Source organism: Vanellus vanellus (assembly GCF_965231255.1).
Source record: "Vanellus vanellus genome assembly, chromosome: 1".
NCBI lineage: Eukaryota > Metazoa > Chordata > Aves > Charadriiformes > Charadriidae > Vanellus > Vanellus vanellus.
Genome location: NC_138905.1, coordinates 112,102,572 through 112,126,601, shown reverse-complemented (window position 1 = coordinate 112,126,601; position 24,030 = coordinate 112,102,572). Strand labels below are relative to the sequence as shown.

General features: G+C 36.0%; 1 protein-coding gene across 1 annotated transcript in view; it reads left to right on the top strand.

The window, feature by feature from the left end:
- Nucleotides 1-848: 848 nt before the first annotated feature.
- Nucleotides 849-24,030, top strand: part of TMPRSS15 (transmembrane serine protease 15) — a gene marked incomplete at both ends in the record, with an annotated part of 59,894 nt that continues 36,712 nt past the window's right edge. Inside the window, 11 exons of the mRNA XM_082489243.1 lie at nucleotides 849-993; nucleotides 3,482-3,612; nucleotides 3,913-3,980; nucleotides 4,818-4,862; nucleotides 7,148-7,290; nucleotides 8,981-9,025; nucleotides 11,402-11,443; nucleotides 11,792-11,830; nucleotides 13,803-13,922; nucleotides 20,089-20,197; nucleotides 22,947-23,056. Coding sequence (XP_082345369.1) covers nucleotides 849-993; nucleotides 3,482-3,612; nucleotides 3,913-3,980; nucleotides 4,818-4,862; nucleotides 7,148-7,290; nucleotides 8,981-9,025; nucleotides 11,402-11,443; nucleotides 11,792-11,830; nucleotides 13,803-13,922; nucleotides 20,089-20,197; nucleotides 22,947-23,056 — 997 coding nt within the window. The remainder of the gene's footprint in view (nucleotides 994-3,481; nucleotides 3,613-3,912; nucleotides 3,981-4,817; nucleotides 4,863-7,147; nucleotides 7,291-8,980; nucleotides 9,026-11,401; nucleotides 11,444-11,791; nucleotides 11,831-13,802; nucleotides 13,923-20,088; nucleotides 20,198-22,946; nucleotides 23,057-24,030) is intronic.

The window sequence follows — 24,030 nt, the reverse complement described above, 5'->3', positions numbered from 1 at the left end:
AGTATGACATTATTATTATGGAGGTGATTTGCTCAAGAGTTTTGACAGATTAAATTTGTAACAAGAAGTTTTTAACTGGATGTTACATTGTTTGTTTAATTTACTCTTTATTTATTTAAGATGCAGCACTGGCCATCCACAATGCTTTAACTTTAGCAAAGGCTTGCATCCCATGGCACATTTATGCCTGGCAAGAAAATATAAAACATGCATACGTGTCATAATATCTTCTCTGGTTAATTCTCCAGATACATGGCCAAAGAACCACACTTTATGCAGATTAAATTTGTACTGCTGAATTAACAGTTCAGTGCTGAACATGTTACTGAACTATGGCATAGTACTAAACAACTCATTTGCCAACATTTTCTGTATATGTAAAATTACTTTTGAAGAAACTTAAACTTTTTAAACAAAATAATGAAAGATATGACTTTCACTGTTGTCTTCTTAACTGCACTTGGGAAGAATCACAAAAAAAAAACCCTGTGTTAGCAGTAAATCCAACAGCCATATTTTATATTAATTTTCACTTAAAAATATAAAATTACAAGAAATAATGCAAATTCAGTGTACAACCTCACATTTCTGTGGTTTTGCTTATTTTTTTATCTGAGACATAATCTTAAGTGCTTCTTTTCTGAAGGAATTTCTTTCTGTCGTGTTTGCATATGTTGTGCATGAATATGACTGTTCAGGAATGTTGTAAAAACTGATGGCAATGAAGTTTTATGGTGTAATTAATTTACAAGCGTCTCTTATAAATATCAGTTTGTGCGGATTATTACCCTCCTTTTCAGGTTGTGTCTTTTGCCAGTCCTTAATTCGCACAAGCTTTCAAGACAGAAATGAAGCTGAGGAAATCATCTGATAAGAAATATGTTCCTCTTAGTTACTATGAAATTTTGTTTGCTTCCCTGCTCACAGTTTTTGTGTGTGTTTGTGTTGGACTGATTGTACTTTCGTGGTTAACAATCCAGGAATTAGAACGAGGTAAGCAGCCAACCTTTAAACTTTTCAGGAGTTCTTCAGTAGACGTTCAGTCTTTGAAGCCAGTGGTGGTGTTATTGTAATTCTATTTCATATTTAATGCTATGCTTTTAATGTTGGGGGGGGCATGTTTGTTTGTTTGTTTGTTTTTTAAGTTTTCCTATTATCCTCCCCTGGAAACTGATGAGAACAAAATAGACAAAAAAAATACAAGCACTTGAAGCATGTCCTGAAGCCTTAGAATAGAATTTTCATGGTTTAGGCTTTGGGACAGGTTCTTGGAATGCAATCCAAACTATAAAGCTTAGGTTATTCAATTGTATTCATCAACTAGAGAAGGTAATATGGCAAATTGTGAATTTTTTGCTTTTTTCTCCGTGTGTGAGGTTCGACTCAGAAATATATTGATAATCCACTGAAGTCTGTGGGGAGGTTTCAGTCGTCTGAATCTCTTAGAATCTTTTCATTTGTTTAAAAAAATTATTATTTTGAAGTTATTTATTGCTGTGAGAGAGATTCTGCATTAGACAGACAGCTCCGAGCCCTATGTAAAGTTAAGGTAAAGTCATTCTTAATATTTAGCCAATGCTCAGATTGTGATAGACTCAAGCTATTGATACTCAAAGTAAATGAAGTAAAAAAATCAATGTAGGATGATTTTCAAATGGAACTGAAATTTTGGTTTAAAGATCTTGTGGATATACATTAACTGTGCCCTGGTAAGGCCATACCTGGAGTACTGTGTCCAATTATGGGCTGCCTGGTACATGAGACATATGGCGCTACTGGAGAGCGTCCAGTGAAGGACTGATGAGATTGTGGAGTCTCCCTCCTTGGAGATATTCAAAAGCTGCATGTACATGATCCTGGGCACCTGGCTATACATAGCCCTGCTTGAGCAGAGATGTTGGACCAGATGACCTCCAGAGCTCTCTCACAACCTCAACCATGTAATCTAGATTTTTGATTGGAAGGAAATGTATGTAGGTCTATGGAGCCCTCACAGCTAATAGGAAAAAGGCATTGTGAAATGAGGCAACGGAAACAGGTTAGGCAAAAGGTTCAAAAATATATTTTTTCATTATAATGATTTCTGTAGCTGAAAAAATAATTCTGATAAATTGAAGTTTTGGGTGCCTTCATTTACCACAGTATTTCATACTGACCCATGTGAAGACCAAACTAGCTGTAAGCCATATTTTTTTAAAAAACTGTTTTATCAGAATATTCATGTTTATTCCTTTAGTTGCCTTTGTTTTTCATTCCAGACTTTAAAACTTGTTCTCCCCACCGACTTTCTTCCCCTCTTACCAGAATACTATCACATTCCAGTGAAATAAAATGAGTTTAAAGGTAATGATGGTGTATTATTGCACCTAGTTAGAGACAGGTTTCAACTTAATGACTTAGGTTTTAGAAGATAAATAGGTGAGAATTTAATAATGTATAAATAACAATTATAAAACAATTATATTTGACACATATAACAAAAAAAAGTTTTTTGCTATTTAGAAACATTTGTTTAAATCGATTTGTAATTGTTGTAACAATAAATGGCCTTTAAAGAAGCTCCAAGTGGTCTGCTGTTGTTAGTTAATAGTAGGAAATTGGTGTCACTAGACTGTGCCTTCTATCACAAGCTGTTTATCGTAGTATTTATTAGTTATCTGCTTTTGTATTAAAACTTGTTTTGGATGGTCGTGCCTTCAAACACAACCTAAAAATGCCACTGCTACTGTAACTGTTAAGCAAAAGGCATTTTCTGTCAAACACATTCATTCAGGTCTTATCTGAAAATTTCCAGTGTGTTACACAGTGAAGAAATATTTTTAATGTATAATGAATTGCTTTTTGCATACCTCATATGCTGTAACATATTAAAAATCAAGATTAAATTTGCAGTAAGGACCAGTTTTCTAGTTTCCTCATAAATCCTCCCAGCATTGCATTCATGTATTGATAAGAAAGGTCGTGTCAAAAATAATTTAACTAATCTGACACTAGTGTTTCCAGTGCTGTTATCAAAAACAATGTACGTTTATAGAAAAAATGTACAGCATTTAATACAGAAAGTGTGAAGTAGTAATTCATAATGTTTTTAAACCAGAACACACAAAAAGCTCATAATTCACTATTATTCTTCCCATGTATCTTTGTCCCTTATGTTAGACATAACTGGACATACCACTGTCCCCTTTAACCATTCGTAGTGCCGATGGAAAGTTCAGTGTCCAAAACAGAACTGAAAGTAATGTGAACCAAGGATAAATAATATTCATAAAGATATGCTTACACTTGTAAATATTGTAAACATTGGAAAATGTCTATCACTTTTTAAAAATCAGCACTATACAAAACATCTCTGATTACAAAGCAAAACAGAAAGCTGAAAGTTATTGTATTGATGATCTGTGTGGAATAAAATCTAATGTAGTGTTTTTCATTTATTTCTGTATAATTCAAAACATTGAATTTAATTTTAATTATCCAGCTGAAGCAAATGGGAGTACTCACAACTACGCGGGAACATTTAAAATACTCTCTGGGACATCATTCACTCCTGCTTTGCAAAACACATCATCAGCTGATTTCAAGGTCCTTGCTTTTGATGTTGAACAATTGGTAAGAAACTATTTGTTTCTGGTTAATTCAAGAGTATGCGGTAGGTATATTAATTCCCTAACATAACCTGCTGTTGATGGCTTTTTCCTCTCTCCAAAAAGAGATATTTCCGGTACTAAGCGTGGTCAGAACTCAATATATTCTTTATCTGTGAAAATCAGTGAGGCATCAAAGAAAAAAGTGTGCTTCTGTAGTCTAGATTTGGGAAGGAAAAATTTAGTATTAACACCATGAATGCAGCGTGCAACTGGGTGTGTTTTTAATTACTGTATGGGTTCAAGATCTCTCTTTTCCATCTAGATACAACAAGTCTTTCAAGCAAGTGATCTGACAAATGAATTTGAGAGATGTGAAATTTCCCAGTTCAAGTAGGTACAAATAAACTTTGCAAATAAACATCAAAAGTGGTCACTTAACTATTCCTTTCAGGAGTGCTTATCAATACTTTGCTTTTCAAGAGATCCTTGGGAACATCCTATATTATTCTTTTTACTTCTTACAAGTGCTACTGTGTGAAGTTCGGCACCTCTGTGTTTCCTTGGGCAAACTTCCTTCTCAGGCTCCTGTATGTCCATGCCTTGGCTAAGCCAGTAAGGCTGAGTCCTAAGGCCAACACACAAAACTTCTATATTTTAAAGAATTACTATTTATTTATTTATTTATTTATTTTTGCCAAGGTGTATTAGTTGTGCTAAGTTTGCAGGGTTGCTGGCCCTTGCCATCTAGAAGAAAGTTCAGGTTAGAGATCTGCTGGCATAAGCTGAGATGAAAGGAAGTACACTTATATGTCCTTATGGACATGGATCCACTTACCTCATATTCCTTAGGGTGTTAGCAAATGACGCCGTTATTTGATACCAGGAAGAGCTGCACCTTGTGTGTCTTAAAAAGTCCATAAAATAGGCACAATAAGACCTGCTTAGTTTATTAGTTTGTTTGACCCTATTATTCAATATCTCATTATGGTGGTTGTCCTACTGAAGGTCGGCTGGCAAAAATGTCCAGGATATGTGGTGAGGCCCGTAGTGTTAATTCCATCCGCACTGTTCTTTATAAGGTCCTGATTCAGCAAAACGTGTAATACTGTCTCCCACTATTAAACAGTTTCAGAACACGCTTCCATCCTATTCACTACATTGTAAACTCAAGGGGAATCATATGATTTTGTGTTGTGTTTTATTTTATTGTTGCTTTTTTTTCTACAGGAAATCTGAAGACAGTCGTGAAAGATTCAAGAAGTCAGAGACTGGGTAATTGCATATGACAAAGTTTACTTAAAATATGAGCAAGAGACAGTGGTGTTCTTAATTTATAAATTTCTTCTGTGGACAGTGAACAGATAAGAAAATACATCTTTAGAGACTGGCTAAGGCTTTCTAAAGAGCATACGAAGCTTCAAGACATAACTTTCCTCCAAAAACATCCTTTAGGATTAAAATAAAGAGAAAATGTGATAGTCCCTGGGACTGTCAATTTAGAAAAAAATAAAATGGGGAAGGTAAGGACAATGAAGTAGGTAGGAAACTAGCTAGAAAGGAAAGGATATCAGTTTGTGCTGAACTTGCTTGTGGAAAGCTGCTTAGACTCAGGGGCTGATCTCACTTGTTATCATTACTAACAAGTTTTTAATAAAGAAAGGTGTGTTCGCACACAGTGATAGGCAAGAACAAAGCAGAGGACAAAAGATTATGACTCTAGAAGAACTGGAAGTCCTTGAGAAATGAATGATAAAATTACTTGCCTTATAGGTGAGACCACAAAATTAAAAAGAAGCGCACATTACATGACAACCGATGATGCTATTCTGTGATACCAGCTGTTCTTGTGATATGAATGTTTTCTGTAAATGCATAAAGGGTATAAATATTCAGAGGAGCCAGTTCATTTGAATAACTGTGCTTGCAAAAGAAAAATGGATATTAGCCAACTGTGAATACATGTATGTTGAAAATGAGAAGCAGATTTCAATTAGAGTAATCTTTTGACAGGAACAGTGAAGGTGTAAACTAATTAGTTAGAAAGGTGGAGAATGATCACTTTATAAAGGATTTTATAACAGCAAGGGGATGGAGTACACAGTGGAAGGAGTAAGTCTTTTCCAGGTTTCGTCCTTGTGAAGATAGATCCAAACAGCATAATTTGATTTCTGCACGTAGAATGGGACTATTCTCATCAAAATTCAGGCATCAAAGATGGAGACAACTCTGAGCTAGTTGCTTAAGACTCTTTGTAAGAGATGTTTTTTTAGACCTTTCACATCTGGTCTATTTAGATGCTTTTTTTAGGAGGAGATCAATCATGCCAAAGAACAGCTTATTTCTTTCCATCAGCTACAATGGGAATCTAGAGATCTGCACTGTAAACATCTATATAGATATATACAAATACTCCAGTATCTTGACACAAAGGCCACAGAAATCACAGAAAATCTGATGTCAGTGAATTTTGGATCTGGCTTTTAATACATCAGAAAGGAACTGTCTTTATTTCTGTTTTGAAACAGTACTTGAAACATTATTTTGTCTCAGAAATTATTTTCTGGTTGACTCTTTTCATTTAAAAATTGTTTACCCCTCTGGGCAATCTCTTCTATTTCACCCTTGAAACTCTGCTGAGTCACAAGGATGGCAATAAAAGTTTTTGTTTGCTCAGCATGGCCTAGAGGTTATCAGAAACATGTAAGAAATTAAAGAGAAGAGTTTTTCCATATATTGCAACCTGCAAACTCTGCTCAGCAAAATGGCAGGATTAATCACCTCTTATCAGAACACACTGCTGAGTCAGTTGCAATTGGATAGTATAAATGTTTAAGAATAAAAAAGTTTGCACCTAAATTTTAGTAAACAGAGAAAAACTGTAGCAAGCATCATACTTTGACATTGTCTTAATCTAACTACAAATAGTGTCTAGAAGGGATGGGAGAGAGCAAAGAAACAACACGCTGCATAAAATTCAAGCCCACGGAAGGTAAATGTAGTTTAACCAATGATTTCAAAATGTCTGTTCTTTCAACCATTATTGTTTCCTTATGAGAATCCAGGCAGCCACACAGCAGATCTGCACAGATGCAGAATCCACAGATGAGGGTTGCTTTATAGAAGTGATCATTTTGTATTATATTTTTGTAGCATGAATATATTGTATAATTTTCATAACACTTCAAGGTTCACCATCAATATTTTAGGGCTTAAACTAGAAGACCTGTTGAATAATGAATAAACCTATTTCTCCTTTAGTTTATTCAAATTCAGCTCCATTGCAACAATTGATATGGATGTTGTTTCTGTTTTTCCACAATGAAAGTAAGAGTAGATAAAGAAAGAAAAACTGTTTTTCCAAGGTTCAAACGTACTTGATAATTAAGAAGCATTTCTTTATGTGTCATCTTGGTCAGGTAACACTTAAAGACACTCTGACTTTACAAATGGAACCTGTGTTGGAATGAAATATTGTCTAGATGATAATTCATATATCAGATTTACTTCATTAGCTTGTATAACTAATCACCTTTTCTTTTTTTTTTTTTTATTGCCAGTGTTGTTGTGATCTTCAACCTTTATTTTACCCAGAAAGTAACAGCTGAGAAAGTAAAAAATGAGCTGGTTTTGGGTATCAACACAGATAAAACTAATCTTACCCAGACTTTGAAAATTGATGTGAATAGCATACAAGTCACAGGTAATGCTAGTAAACATTTTTTCTCTATACAAATTCTTGAGGACTACAGTTAACACAGATGAAAGCTTTGACTTCCAATCAGCAAAGGTGCTCTCATGGGTGTTCCCCTTCCCTGTTACAGAACTTTCAGCAGCAGTTGAAAGAACCATTTACAATCTTGTCAGCTAGAAAGTATGAGTCAGCATTGTGTATGTTCAGTAAGAAGGGAATAAAGGACAAAGTAGTGACTTCCCAGTAAAAACTACTCAATTTCATCTCTTTTATGTAGCATAACATTTGAAATTTTGTTTTCCCTCAAGTTAATGCAATTAAATCCCAACTCTGTTGTTTCATAAGTAAATGTAATTATCTTTTTTTTTTTTTTGCTAAAGAATAAGAATAAGGGCTCAGCCTCACAGTGAGTGAGGACTTCCTTATTGAAAAGATGACAGTAGGAACAACGAACTGAATAGAGTGTAGCTTCTGGGGAAGTACACCCAAGGAACTGATTTAGGTAAAGTGTAAATGGGAAAAAAAGAATGTGGCTTTATAAACTAGGCAGTTTTAAATTCTGCAAATATACAAATATAGTGATTTTATGTAAGTACTAGAAAATTTATCAAAACCTAAGCGGAAGCCCAGCAAAATCAATGGGAATCCTTGTTTTTACCTCAATAAGCTTCAAAACAGGCCTTCACTGAGGATGAGGATAAAAAGTAATTTGAGTCCTTTGAAGTGGAAGTTGATTAGCTGACATTTGAAGACCTGCTGGAGATTATTAAGTAGCAACTGATTGCTTTAAGAGGAGTGGGACATCTGGTGTGCAATGTCTCTTACTCTATTCCAAAAGGTGCATCTTTTGCAAAGTACTTCAGATATTCAAAGGCTAAATTCAGAGTCTTGACATCTTTATTTTTCTTTACTACTTGCACGACATATAAGAAGTTGTTCTAAATAACTGCATATCACTGTGGAAAGTGATTGCTCATTATACTTCAAAAATGCCACCAAAGAAAATTGTGAAGAGCTTTTTAAAAAGGTTGTATATCTATTGATGAACTTTGAAGTAGTCAAACTTTTCTTGCTGTGCACCATTAAAATGCTTCTTTCCACAAGAGATATCATCTGTCCATTCCATCAGGAGTGCTTCAATAACATAACTGTAGCTAATTAACAATCATAATCATATACGGCATTTTTATATCTCAGTATGTACTGCAAAAGAAGTATTATTTCTATTTCAGAGAGGGAGGGAACTATGACATGGGTGTGACTTGCTTGAAATCACAGTTTTCACAGTGATTAAAAGTAATTTACTTTCTTGCAAATTATCGCAGGTTAATTTTAACTCACGCATCTCATCTAAATACTGCTCTATAAGACACAGGTGCTCTGAAAAGCTCCATAGGATAAAAAGTGTCAAGACAGAGATTTCCCAGATTAAGTCATTTTCTATGCAAGACTGAAAAAGGGCTGAGGGTTGGAAGGGATTAATATAGACCTTTCCTCATTAGGAAGATCATAGAATTTGAGAAAAGGCTGGGAACAGGGTGAGATGGTCAAAAGGAGGAAAGCGGGACACTGCTAGTGAGTCAAAGGGTAATAGTGACAGGTGATTTAAAAATTTTTAGCATTTCTTTCTCTCTCTATGTTGTGTAAAACTAGATACTGTGCTATAAAAGAAGTTTGTAATGAACTTGCTTTCTTCCAGTGGCCACTGAAAATCTTACTACAGTGATGCCTTTAACTTCATCAGGTCAGTATCTTTCATAAAACAGAAGCTAGTTTTTGTTATCAATACAGCAGGAAGAAACATAAGAGTTGTTATTCAGCTGATATAACTTAGTAAAGCTGCCTCGGCTGTAGTTGGGGCTTGACTGCTGCTGTCCATTCAGTGATAGTTAGCTGCCCTTCATCATTTCTGACCACTTGAGAAACCAGTGATCTGAAGTCTGTACAAAAGCTCTAAGAGCTTAATTAGATGATCAAAACAAAAGATGAGTCTCCATCAGCCAGCTGAGTAACAAGGTGAAGTTTTTGCAGATTTAAACAGGTAGATGAGGCTGTGGTCCTACTCTCATGCTGTGGTTACTGATATACTGAGCAATGTTGATAGACTTTAATTCCACTATCACTGGAAGTCTTACGATTATAAGGTACAGAGCAGACACAACTCCTTGGTCTCACATTTTCACTGATCACAAACTTGCCAAAAGTCAGTCAGATATCCAGATAATGCAGTAAGTGCTTTGTAGCCCTAATGCAAGTAGTGTTATCACACACTACATACAAATTAATACATACAGATTCTCCAGGGCAGGTTACCAGACCGGGAGCTTCACGCAATTTATGCGAGCTAAAGAAATGCACCTATGAATGCAGAAGCCAAGGATTTATTGTTAGTCTAATTACAGCCATAATGATGAAAGAATTATTAGTAGTCTGGTTACAGGCCTACTAACATGTGTAGTCCAAAGTGTATAATCACTACAGCTCATTCCCAATGATACAGTTAAAACTGCTAACATACAAGTTTTTTCCTACCTATCCCTTCCTCTGGTATGCTATCTTAATGCTCCCCTGAGTCCTAAGTTCAATGTTGCTAATCATCCTCAAAAAGGAATTGGGAAGCAGGGGCAAGGTGTCAGAGGAAGGGGGTGGGGAGTTGGGAGTTGTCAGCATCCCAGGCTAGAAAGTGCATAATCTTCCTGGTGTGGATTCCTTCCCCTTTGCTCTTGGGTCTGCTTGGGGTCACTTTTGCATGTTTGCTAACACTGCTTCCTTGCTTTTGCTGTTGCAGTCCAAAGCCCATGTTATACCAAAGTTTTACCATATGTGGTATGTTTACATCTGCTCGATGCTTGGGATTTGGCTCTGTTGACCTTAAACCCAGCTTTATCCAGCTCAGATGTTACTTCAGTGCAATCGCCCAGTACCATTTGACCATTTATAATTTGTGCTTATACCACTGATGCCTCTGTCACTGTCCTGTGCTTTTACTTTTGTGGCTTTTGCTGTCAACTTGTGCATGCACTTTTGGGAGTGCCTATAACAATCCCAGTATTTTCAACAAGCTCCAAGATATAGCTTCCTAATAACCGTTTTATAAGAACTTCCTACTCACGCATGCATCCATGACTTAGGTCTTTGAATGTTTCATTCCTTCCAAAATAAAAATCCTTTAGAAGGTATATAGACAGATATATAGGTAGATACGCATGTATATGAGACTTTGGAAAATACTGTGAAGCTGTGAATGAATCTCCCTTCTCTGAATGCAGTTGTGTGAGAACAGTGCATCCAGCTGCATCCTCCCTGCACCTTCTGCTGGGCTCTCTTCGCTCTCTGCCAGTGGAACAGTGTCCTTAACTTTGCTGACATGGAGTGCTCTGTAACCCATTTAATAAAAAACAGCCTAGCTTAGTTTAAGAGTATGTGTTAAACCAGCATGTTTTGAAGGAAAATTGGTGGGAAGTCCTCATGCAAGTTTGTGCACTAGTAGGTCTGGGAGGGCAGGAACATCTGACAGAAGTAAGTCTGAGATGGCCAATGGTCAGCAACTTCTGCCAGCAAAACTGATAGACGACGAGCTATAGAGAAAGCCTTATTGCATCTCTTACTTTATTCCTTCTAACCCTTCATCTCATAAACTGAGGGAGAGGATCCATTAACTGTAGTGACATGGGGATCCTTCCAGCTGGCGACATCGTCATCCTACTCACTTATTTGAGTCTTCATGTAGTAAGTTAAAAGGGTAAACAGGCATGCTAATGCAAATTCAAAGAGGAAGAAAAAGCCTATTTGGGAGTTGGAAATGCCAGAGGCATCCTCAGTAAAAAGATGAATATTAAAGGCACCACTAAGTAGGAAGTTGTGTTGGAGCAATCACAAATAAGCATTCTGTTTTTCTAGAATGTTTTGCAGTTTACTGACACTAATACAAATCCATTTATGTACCTAGGCATTTGTTCATATGTAAATATGTATACACACAGGTATGCCTGTGTGTAAATACACAAATACTAGACAGGTTTGAGGCTTCTCTCCTCACACTGCAACAACTAATTTGCTGAGCAAAATTATTTATAAGAAAATGCACATATAAATTTTAGTACATGTTTTGTTTCAACAGATCCCGTGAGTCAAATTACAAGCTCCTTGACACCAACTTCAGGTCAGAACTTTTACATACAAGAAAGCATTGTCGTTATTTTAGCGGAAAATAAAGACCAAATGTCTTTTGAAGTTATTGAAAAGCATGTGACTACATCTAAAAGAATGACATTTAAAATTCACTTGGGTTCCACTTTAATTTTCTCCTGTTTATTGTGACATTTGACCTTCAGGATCACACCACTGAAACTGGCATTACCTTATCGTTATCTAAGCTGGGGGATGGGGATACAGCAAATAATGCAGATCTCATAAGAGCAGATCAGTTGCTATTTAGTTCTGCCCACGCAACTGCAGGGGTGCTCCCAGAGAGCAAGAAGAGTTCTAATGCTGGGTTGTTTTTGCCCAGGTTCAGGACAACTCACCACAAGCAAGTCAACAACTGCAGGTAGGTAACTACACATGGGGAGAAGCAGGGAGGTTATATGAAACAGTCTGAGATCTTAGAATTATACTGATTGTGTACATCCTCTTCTCGAATCATTCAATTCTAATACCCCATTCCTATAAATGCATATGTCTGTTTACCTCTGATTTGATTGAGGAGACTGCTTCAAAGAGAAAGGACTTCTAAGATTCCATATTCTACAAAAATGGTCTTTATATTGTGTATGTTGATGTATATATTAACACTCATACTGGTGGCTCATTTTTACTTCCTATTATTTCTTGGGGCTTTTTGAAAAAAAAAAAAAAAAAAAAAAGAAAGGAAAAATTTAGCAAACTCTCACATGACTTCCAAGGGAGTGAAATCCAAAACTGTTTGAATCTTTGAAAACCTCCCATGGCCTTATTAAATGATAAAATAAATATGACATTTATAAGCATTCTCAAACGGGCCCAGTGTATTTCCTGCCATTTTTTAGTTGAATATAGCAGTCACATTGCAATTTAGGGTAATTTCCTGTTTCAAACAAAGTCAATGTTTTACTAGAAAATGATAATTTCTTTATATCCAGTAGGTGGCAATGCTGTTTAGTTTTCTGAGTTCAAGAATAGAACTAGAATTGATCATATGTAAACAACGTTTTCTTGCATATTGGGCTTGTGCAAAACATACTCCTAGATTATTGGTTGGGTTTTTGTTCTGGGTCTAGAATGCAGAGTTTTGTGTCTGCTTATTTAGGGCAATTCGTTCATTGGCACTGTACCACCTCCAAAGCTTGACTACAGTATGTTTGGTTTGATTCAATTACCAATAGGATGCAAAATGGCAGCTGTGTTGCTTACACTGTATTGCTAACGCTCAAGTGTTTTTAAAGCACTTTGAAATGCTGCAATGCATCCAGACAAATTTCAGTCTTTGTCACTTATACTGATATCATACAATACAACATCATACAAACATTTACTTAATCTAATTACAGAACTAACTGTTTTATGAAAAAATAAATCAAGCAATAATGGTTAAGGGCTGCAAGATCTGTTTTACAAATTATTATTTTTCCCTCTTGCGTAAGAAATTTTGACCTTCAGTAAGCATTTACTGAAGCAAAGCAAAGGAACTATGTGAATAGTGCTAGGTGAATAGTTTCCATAGTATTTAATGACATTTCCAAGAATTTTGAAATTAGTAGTTATCTAAAGCTTATTTTAGTTGCTTGGTTTTGTTCACTTTAGTAGGACCTACTTGAATTCTACAGATGTCTAAGGCCAAAATCACTTAAAGACTAAAAGAGAATGTTTGCAGTGTATGAATATTTATGCTCTAGGAAAATACTCTTAGTGCGTTTCCACAATTTTGAGGATCTGCCTGTATCTTCTTTTTGCAGAAATTTGCTCTTAACTTATAAATTTAATTTGCAAATCTGAAAAGAATAGGGTTTCTGATATTCCTGGTATTTTGAAATCCAGTCTTCAAGGCTTTCATTTTCAAGATATGCTGGTTGAAAAATGGGATTCTTTAGTATGATGAAGTGCAACATTGTGATATGTTGAAGAAAATAAAATTAAATTGTCTTCAACTAAAACCAGAGATTTTTTACTGTTATTTAAACGAAAGTAAAGTTTCCTCGTGTTATTGAAGCATAAGAAATTGGAAAATATCATTTATTATATTGCATATAGTAGTTTATTTGGATATAAGAAGGAAATGGGAATTCATGGAAATTTTCTTCCAGCCCTACCTCAAGCTTAGTTTCAAACAATATGTCACTTCTGAGAACTTCCTTCATTCTGTGCCAAAATTATCTTTTCAGTATATGATATTTCATTCCAGGCTTCTAAAAATGCAGTTTTGTAAAACACAATAGAGTGGTTGATTTGATTTGTGCTAGAGTAACCAGAGATAAGTCAATTTTCCTTTGTAGTGAAAGTGCATTACTGCTCTGCTGTTATTGCGGTTGTCCTTATTATTTCAGCCGAGTGTTTGCCACCTGCTGAACTTTGTGATGATGGTGTAACCTGCATTAGAAAAGATTCATTTTGTGATGGAGTCTTGAACTGCCCAGATGGTTCAGATGAATCTGAAGAAAGATGTGGTAAGAATGTAAACCCCTGTAAATGACTCTTTTTAAACATACTTAAACCTGTCAGTAGTTTGTAAATAGTTCATAGGCAATAAACTGTACAGCGAAGTCCAAATCAATCCTACTAAAAATAACAAGAATGATATTTATAATCTTTATCAGTTTTCTTTAAAATTCTCATTAATGAAGAATATACTTAATAAATAATGAAAAAATATTACATTCTGGCTATATTAATATAAAATAATATAGAAAATATTTTACTACCTAATATTAATAATATAAACAAATATAATGTAAATTACAAAATAATATAGAAATTTCATATGAAGTTATGTACCAGTAATATCAAATATTGTTATTTCCAAATAAATTTAAAAGTGCGACACTATACAGATATAAAGTCACATTACCTAGTATCAGAAGCCACCTAAAGGCATATTTGGAGTGAGAAGAGAGGTTTCTCTTTTGATTCCAGCATTAGGAATATCACCAGACAAAACACCACGAAGAGCTTTTCCCAGGTTACTGTGTACACTCAGATTCATTGGTATTGTACATGCAGAAACTGAGACGGGGCAGGGCAGGGGGTGGGAGGTGGGGGTGGGCAGTGGCAGCATTTTGCAGCTGGAGTAGGCAAGTGCGACTGCTGCCACAGCAGGATGGAGCTCTGGCGAGGACTCTACTCTGTTTGTTGGCCACCCACCTGCAATCTCACTACACTGAGCGCTACGGAATCACAGTATCACAGTATCACAGTATGCTAGGGATTGGAAGGGACCTTGAAAGATCATCTAGTCCAATCCCCCTGTCGGAGCAGGAACACCTAGATGAGGTTGCACAGGAAGGCGTCCAGGCGAGTTTTGAATGTCTCCAGAGAAGGAGACTCCACAACCTCCCTGGGCAGCCTGTTCCAGTGCTCTGTCACCCTCACTGAGAAGAAGTTTCTTCTCAAATTTAAGTGGAAACTCTTGTGTTCCAGCTTGAATCCATTACCCCTTGTCCTATCATTGGTTGCTACTGAGAAGAGCCTGGCTCCATCCTCATGACATTCCCCCTTTATATATTTATAAACGCTAATAAGATCACCCCTCAGTCTCCTCTTCTCCAAACTAAAGAGACCCAGCTCCCTCAGTCTTTCCTCATAAGGGAGATGCTCCACTCCCTTAATCATCTTAGTTGCCCTAAGGACCGGAATGGGACCGTCTGTAGGACTGGCACAAATGTTTGAGTCGCTGGCACCACAGTGAGAACTGCAAGTTGAGGATGCCAATGGCTGAGCTCTAGGTGGCCCTGCTTGAGGCAGGGGGTTGGACCAGATGACCTCCAGAGGACCCTTCCAACATCAACCCTTCTGTGATTCTGTGAAAATCTTACAAACGTGAAACCCGTCTGGTTTTTAACAGAAAATGTTTACATCTTTTAGCGCCAGTGAGTTTGTTTGCATTTATCTGGCTGCCAGGTTTGCCTGAGCACCTTCTCGTGCAGAGCAGCCACTGCTCCGTGTGGCAGTGAACGCTGTGAAGTTGGACCAAGGAGTCTGACTATGTTGCTGCTTACCAAACTGTGTTGGGCAGTTTTTCAGTGGGGAGGCACGCGTGTTAACGCTGTCTGCGTTGCTCTTCACAGTCTCAGCTCTCAGTTAAAAATCTGTAAAGCTTTCTTGCAGAGAGAACTTTGCAAATGTTTCAGGAGAAGTTGGAGCAATTAACTCCCCAAGTGGCTTTTTTGTTTGTTTCTTTTCTAAATATAGAATTGGGGGCTAGAATCTGGAAAGCTTATTTCCCTTCTGCTGTGAGAACAGCCTTCTCAGCTTTCCTGAGAATAATGGTAGGGGCAGTCTGGTCTGAGCTTTCAGAAACATATGAAATGCTGTGCTCTGGTTTAAAAACAAAGCAGCAAGTAAAAGAACATTTCTTTTTAAAGAATCTGCAAGCCTGATTCTGAAGGCTGGTGACATTCTGACCCCTTCTGCCGGAACTGGAATTTTCTTCAGGAAAAAAAAGCTGAATTGCAGACTTGCACATTGCCTGTATTTTTTCTAAGTGCAGCTAACTCAGAAGGAAGATTTAGCTGAACTTTTTGTGGAAAATATCCATCAAAATACTTCAGTAAAATATCCCCTGAAACACAGCCAAATGTCTATTTAGCATAACAGCTGCATCTAACTAGATCATAAGAATGATGAGCTCTGAGCAGGTCTCTCTACGGTTGAGGAAATCAGAAGGTCCTAAAGTAGCCTCAGCTAGATCTTTGTTGACTTGCAAGTGTTGAGGTAGCACAACCCCAAAGAGTTATTCAATCATTCATTCTACCATCATACTGTTGTTTTGAGATACGGATTTTGTTCAGGGTGTTTATTCATTTTTATTTTATTTTTCTTTATTTTATTTTATTTTATTTTAGATGTAGCTGAATAAAAATTGCAGTTATAGTTAAAAAGTAATATTATACATCTCATCAAAATGGATGCTTTTTAGTTACTATGAATGATTAGGTCTGAGTTTACAAGTTTAGCTCACATTTTATTGAAGATATTACAGTCGAATCTGTTATATAGGACAGAATTTAATTGATATTTATACATTGGTTGATACAAACAAAAATACACTCACCTACTTGAAGTCAAAGCTATGTAGACATGACTCAGCTGTGCCCCAGAGGCTACACAGTGGTTTAAGTTATGAGCAGTGCTTGAGTAGAGTTTTTCAGCTGAGGCATAACCTCTTAAGCACATGGCTTTTCCCTGAATCTCTACCAAATATAAGTTCTGAATGCCCTGCTCCTTTGTAACTGAGGATATTATTTCTTAATCAGTGTCACTAAAAAATACGCACAACTGAGCTGAAAATTTCAGGAATGCGCATACAAGTAAAAATAGAGAGAATGTCATAAGGAAACTAGCTACAGTTACAACCCACTTCAGGAGCTGGATGATTTGCCCCTGTTCATCTTCAGTGTTGCCTGGTATTTCCAAGCAATTCATTCGGTTACCATTAGTTTAGCAGTTTCAGCTCATAACCTTACAGAAATAGAATTCTGGCTGGAGGATAAATTGTTGCTCCAGAACTCTTACGTTACATTTTCAGTCTTAAAATTTTCCATGAAAAAACTCAGAGCTTTTTTAAATTTATATATTTAGGTTTCTTAGCAGGCCTCGCAGAACTAAAAAACGACTATGCCTCTTTTGGATGCCTGCTACTTTTTCCACATCTTTGATTTTTTTCACTTATGTCCCATCCCTAGAGTAACTTAATACAGTCATATAAAAGTTAAAATTGTCTAGATTTTCAGAAGTGCTTCGAAGTTTCACAATGAGATTTACAGTCAATTCATAATTCATGCTGCGAGTCCTCTTGCACACAACGGAGCTGCCGCCCTTTAAACAACTTGGTTTGTTTTTTCCATCTTGATTATTATTCCCTCTGGTACTTCTGATTTTCGAATATGTAAGTGGTTTTAAAATATGGGCTACAAGGGTGAATTTTAATAGTCTCTTCCTGCATTAGACAAAATTCACTAAAAGTAGATTCTCAGCAGAGATTCAAGAAACTGAACACCTTTTTTTTGTTTTTTGGTTTTATTGATTAAAATTATCTTGAAAGGTTTCTTTCTGGCTCTGCAACGCAGTGCAGTAGCAAAAAGCATTGCAAAAGTGCAGTTAGCAATTTCAATGAAAGGCTCTCTAGAGAAATGTGGAAGTCTGAACAGCATCTATTAATAATGGCTGGCACTGCTGAAAAGCAGCCATGTAGCACGTAAGCGTAAGGAAGAGGAGGCTGGAGGCTGATCCCAGGAGGTGTTTCTCTCTGCTGACTCTCTTTGCAGCTATTATATGTCCGGACTAACGTTTTGTGATTACCTACCTCACAGCAACACTACCGTACTGAGAGAGATTAATCAATCAGACGTAAGCCAGGAAGTCATGTACTGCCCTTGGCAGAGGAAGGTTCTGTCAAGTGAAATAAGTGGGCTTGATTTGACCAGTTTGGGGAGCTTCTCCCTGCGATGTAAGGATAAGGGGATTAAGCCCTCCTAATGTGCCTTGTATGCAACACAAGTAAATAGAAATGGACAGCAAGATGCATGTTGGGGAAGCAGTGAAAGTGGTCCCTACAAAAGATGTCCCCTGTCTCATTAGAAGGACAATTGAGGCTTTTCGGAGTGCTCCAGGAGGAGGCAGAAATGTAATGACTTCTGTGACTCTGCCCATCTTTGACCACAGCTGTCTCCTCCCTGCTACAAAGAAGCACTGGGAGGCTCTCCAGGGAAATAGAACAAGTCCCAGCTATCTTCCTGCTCATTCCCAAGATACTGACTATTTCTAGGCTATGGATGAGCAGCCTAGGGACTTCTGCCTGGATCCTTCTCTCCTGTTTCAAGTTCCTCACTGTCTCTTAAGAGATAAGAAGAAACAAAAAAAAAAAAAAAAAAGAAACAAGAAGAACAGAAATTAATTGTTGACAAGAGCAAACTTTTGTCATTAATTTTATTAGAGCAATATGCTATATCTCTTTATTACTGCCATTGCTATAAATTCCTTTTTAGATCAGGGTGTGTCTTGCTAACCACCTGTTACCATACCATTTTTTTGCAAACTTCATTAATAGCAAGCTGGGCACATTCCTGCCTCGCACACTCATTTTATTCTTCTCAATGGGAAATAGTTGTAAATATTAGCCCATAGGTAAGGACAAGAAACACATGAATTAAAATGGAAAGAAAAAGTACTTCTATACCAATGCCCGGCTCTAAAGCTGTAGCCTATTCTGATAAAAAGGTTATATAGAACAATAACTCTCTCTTTCATGGACCTTTTTTCTCTATGTATTTAAAATCTTATGTGTTCTGTTTTCCTCTCAAAGGTCATGAAGATTGCAAAAGGGAATATGTTTTTATTCCAGCTCATGCATTAGACATATCATCGTTAGTGATGTTCATTCTGCACAGTCTTTATTAACAATGCATGCCTGAGCCTGACTGAAACAAAGCTTAATTTTTATGTTGTGTTTGCTACAGTGGTAGTTAGAAAGAATTTTACACTTACAAGATGAACCGACAAGAAGCCCCAACTTATCATTTTATATATAATTTCCTAGAGAGGACTACGCTCAATAAAATTTCCATTTAATTTTCAATATGATTGATTATTCATAATTTGGATAGTCATTATAGGTATGATTTCATTTCTGATGTTAATGAAAAGCTCTATCTAATTTCTGATTACCTGTCTCAAATTGATGAACTTGTCCTTACCTCTCCAGATAATCACATATGGTATGGATTTTATCCTTTTTTGAAATCTCTGTGATGCTTTCGGAAAAACTGAAGAAAAACCATCATCAGACAGATTCCTAACATAATGTTCAAGAGATGCAGCAAAAGCTTCAACAATGCTTCAGCGTCTGCTGCAATAAAATAACCCTACATGAATTAGCTGAGGCTTAAAAATACTCTTTTTATACTCTTTTTTTTTTTTTTTAAATAACTGATTTTTAAATTGAAGAACATGTGTAGAATGGAGTGGCATCACCAAGGAAACAAAAGTAATAGAACTCTTGAAAAGATATATGATAAAGGATGACATTTACCTTAGATGAATGAATTCGAAAGCTGGCAGGAAACTTGGGATATTCACTTATCTTTTTGAGTACTTGGTAATGCATAAAGCGAGGAACTAGGAAGCTCATAAAAGCAGAGATAGCAACATTTAACCATATTCCTTCTTGCTTCTATTCACATGATATCAAATTGTTTCTGGTAGTGCAAGTACAGTTTCTTGATTTAAAGTAGCTGTATCTAGCAACTGTTAAGGCAAGATGATATTTCCTTACAAATGTATAAAATAAAATGGAAGAAAGAGAGTTGGATTAGTTGAATCCAACTGTTGGATTTGAATTATTTGGATTGGTTTGGACTAGTTTGGATAATTGGATTGTCTCTAATTTAAAAGTGAATTATCTGTACTGCTTTTCTTCTCATATAGTACTTTGAGATCAAATAGTCATAGAAACTGGAAGTGGGAGTAAGTTGGTATTGCATTTTACTTTGTCTTCCCATTGTTGCTTACAAAGCATTTCCAAGGTAATCCATGTAAACCAATATCTAACGTAACTCTTGTTTTGGTTCTGCTTTTCAAATGGCATTTTGACAAATGTTCTTTATTATATCTTCACAGCTGCAGTTTGTGATGGAAAATTTATGTTGACTGATTCCTCTGGGTTTTTTCACTCTATGAATTATCCAAAACCATATAATGCAAATATCATTTGCCAATGGATTATACTGTAAGCCATTTTCCAATAATTTTCTACCTAATTATTTCTTTTTTATGAGGTCATACTGTTTCCTGCTCATCAACCTTATATAATTTGTATTCCCAAATACCCCAGCATGGAAAATATGTAATAGCATTTTCTCCTTTGTATTTATGTGACTTTTCTTTAAAAACTTACATCCCTAAAACCCATAACAATATCAATAATTTTCCCACTTACAAAAATTCTTAGGTATGATTTTGAGAAATTTTGTGTATTGTATGCATGCACAGGAACACGTTTGTAAGCTCAAAATAAATCACATAACTCAAAATAATGGCAAGATATTTTTTTCAAAGTATTAGAGGAAATACTAGTCTTTAGGTAATGGTTTTACATGATATAACTGTTACTAATGGAATTTTCCAGAATTCCCTTGTCATTTATGGGTACATATTTTATCTGGGAGTTAACAGTATCTGTGGTCTTAAGTCATTTAAGAATGTGCTTTAAAAGTGCTTGAGTATCATTTGACATAAAAGCACAAATGCTTTTTAAGCCCTAGGCACAAGGAGTGGAATTTGTTTAATCAAGGATACACACCTACAGGGAGGTACAGCAATTTGACACTCTAGGTCCACTTCATAGGAGAGGGAGAAAAAAAGATAGCCATGGTATGTGATAAATCTCATCCTGAAGTACATATCTAAAATAAGTTAGATAATTGCAAGTTGGAAGGTCCTAAAAGTCCCTACAATGGCTGCCAATTCAGAAGTTACTGCTTTGAAAGGCAGTAATTCTTCTTATGGCTTTGTAATAATGGCCATTCTTTGGTCCTGAGCATTAATTTGGTAGAAGAGTTTCAAAGGAGATTAATGAAATGCCTTTAAAACTGGATAAGATTTGTACTTCTTATTCCCAAGGCTCCTTTGAGAGTGCTAGCCTTTGAGTTTGTCCAGGACTTTTGTCTTCACCTTGGCGCTTCAGGAAAAAGTCATGATTTTCCTTCTGTTTAGTACATTTGTTCCTTCTCATCTTCAGCAGTACTGTTCACCAATAATTACTGGCTACACCTGGTTTTAAAATATAGATGTTTCACAGGGAAAGCACAAGATTGTATCCTTCACAATACAAGCCTGACTTGTTCTTCAGTTCACAGTGTCACAGAATTTGAGCACGATAAATGTTCATGTCTCAAGTGCACTTCTTCCTCCTAAGCTGTTAATTTTGCTTCAAACACTGCTATAGCTGCAATAAGCATTATATTAGGTAGATATCTATACCAGGCATGTAGCTATCAAAGCTTTATTTTTGATAGAATCATAAGTAATTGGAAATAATACACTACAGGTGCTGCAGATCCGTGTAATTACGGATTGATCAATGACTAAAACATCCATCTGGTTTTATTTTCCGGTTATCTGCTTTAAAAATATCTGGCAACACTGACAGTAAAAGCCTGAAAAATTCAATGTGGTACTGAAATTTTGTCTCCCTTTTGAACAGATTTTTTTCTATGAGGAAACCTTTTCAGCTCTCCAATAGCCAATGAGAGATATTTTGTCTTATTATTTTTATTATCCCTATAAAAATGTGTTAAAAGTCACCCTATAATACATCCAAGATTTGATTTCTCTTCTGCCTTTTTTTGCCTAGAAAGAGTTCCCCATTATCTTTAGGAAAATCTTTTACATTTTCCTCTCTTTTAGCTCCTCCCCAAATTAAGATGTAATTTCCTCTCCTTTTAAAAGTAAGAGCAATATGCTCAATATTTCCCTGAAAGATTACCTTTCAATTGTATGTTTTACTCTTTTCAAACCAGGGATTATTTTTTTTTTCTATGGAGAAATATATAACAAAACAAAAAAAGCAAATGCAAATGTTTGCCTCAATTGTTTGCCTCATGCTTCTCCACTAATTGGTACGGATAAGCACCAGCAGGTTGCTGATGAAAAGCTATCTTCATTGGGTCTCTCAGTTCCAGAAAACAACAAACAGTGGTATAGGAAGCTAAGCTGATTGTGATAGTAGAGTTTTAGAATTTGGAGTACCATATATGTTCAGTGGAAAGGCAATGGGAGAACTACTTAAATATAGATTACTGAAAGAACATAACTGCAGCAAAATAAAACCCAGCATTTTTTACACTTCAGTTAAAGTGACTTTTGTTATTAAACTTACTGGGTGATGGTGAGGTTTGATAACATGTTCCCAAACAGTGGGTTTGAGATCCTCAAATCTTCATGAAAATCTGTTTTTGGGTTTTGGTTTGGTTTGGTTTGGTTTTTTTTGTCATAAGAGACATTATTTTGGACTTTCAGGAGACAGATTTTGATATCTTGCTGTTCATACTGATACCATGATACCATTTCTCTGACTTTAGGCAGTCTACCTGAGGAGTGAGATGTTATCTATTAGTAACGTATTAAAAAGTAACTGTAAATTAGTAAGATGCACAGAGAAAAAAGAAAAACAAACAACTGTTCAGCTGAATATCACATTCTAGAGTTTAGAAGATTCAGTTACTAAAAGATACCCAATTTCAGTAAGTAAAGGAGTACTTGTACTGTTGCAAAGGTTTATACCCTATTCCTTTGGTAAGTTTACAAACTAGAATTAGCCAAATAGGTCATCTTGATTAATAACCTTGATTAATGTAATTTCACATTGTTTCTGAACTTAACATCATTCAAGCACACAATTAATTTTCTACAGTCAAGAAAAGATTACTAGAACATGACTTTCAGTGTTGAGGTTTATTTTTCTCTTGTTCTTTTAGAGTGCCTCAAGGTCTATCCATTAAACTGAACTTCACTTCTTTTGATACGCAACAATATGCAGACAACTTAAACATTTTTGAAGGTATAGGACAAAACAAGATTTTAAGAGGTAAGGTTATTTTTCAGTTAATATTACTTTTCCATTAATAAAATTTAAGTGGTAAAATAAGCATTATGAAGTGAAAAAAATTGCATGCATATGTTTAAGTGGAAGAATGAATCTGCATAAAGCTACCTTGTTAGGCAATTGATCTTGATATACATATCTACTCTTACAAAGTGACCAGATAAATGCTTCCCGGATATACAGCTCTACTTTTTTTAAGATCTAGTTTGAACAATCTGATAACTTGACCAGAGCCTTGGCCTTGTGGGGTCCATGTTTCATTGGAAATATATTGTCAGAAGATCCTGTAACTTCACACACAGTAATACAAAATGAAGACTTCTAACCTGAAACTGTTGGGAGAAGTACTATGACACTCCCTGAAATTCATTACAAGCATGGCATCGCTTTCCTCAGACCTTGAAATATTGATGATACCTTATCTCTGTCTCTATATTCTGTTCTGGAACACTGGGATTTTGCCCAATTTTCACGAGACTCAGTCTATCCAGCTGAATTCCATCAGAGGTGGAATACAAATACGTGAAGATAAATATATAGAGATAAGTGAGAAATATATATATTTGTCCTAATTTTTGGAAGCAAGGAGAGAATGGGAATGAGAAGTAGTAAAATCCTCATAGAATCAAGAATGGAGAAATTCTACTCTTTCAGCACTGCTTTGAATTTGACCCCCCTTTGGAATTTCAGTTTAGGGGTGAGAGATTGCTTCAATAATATTCTCTGCAGCAATCATTAACTTGCGTGTTTTTAAGGACTGATGTGAGGATAACCAGTGACATCACAAAAACATAAAGACAATGTTAAAGACTCCTTCAGTGGATTACCTAAAACTTTGCAGTTTGAGGGGTAGATTTCCAGGTATTGGAAATACCAAATGTAGAGGAAAGAATGACTAAAAGAAATTTCCAGATTCAGACTCTGCTTAAGGAAGTAAAACAACCTCAGAAGGAGGA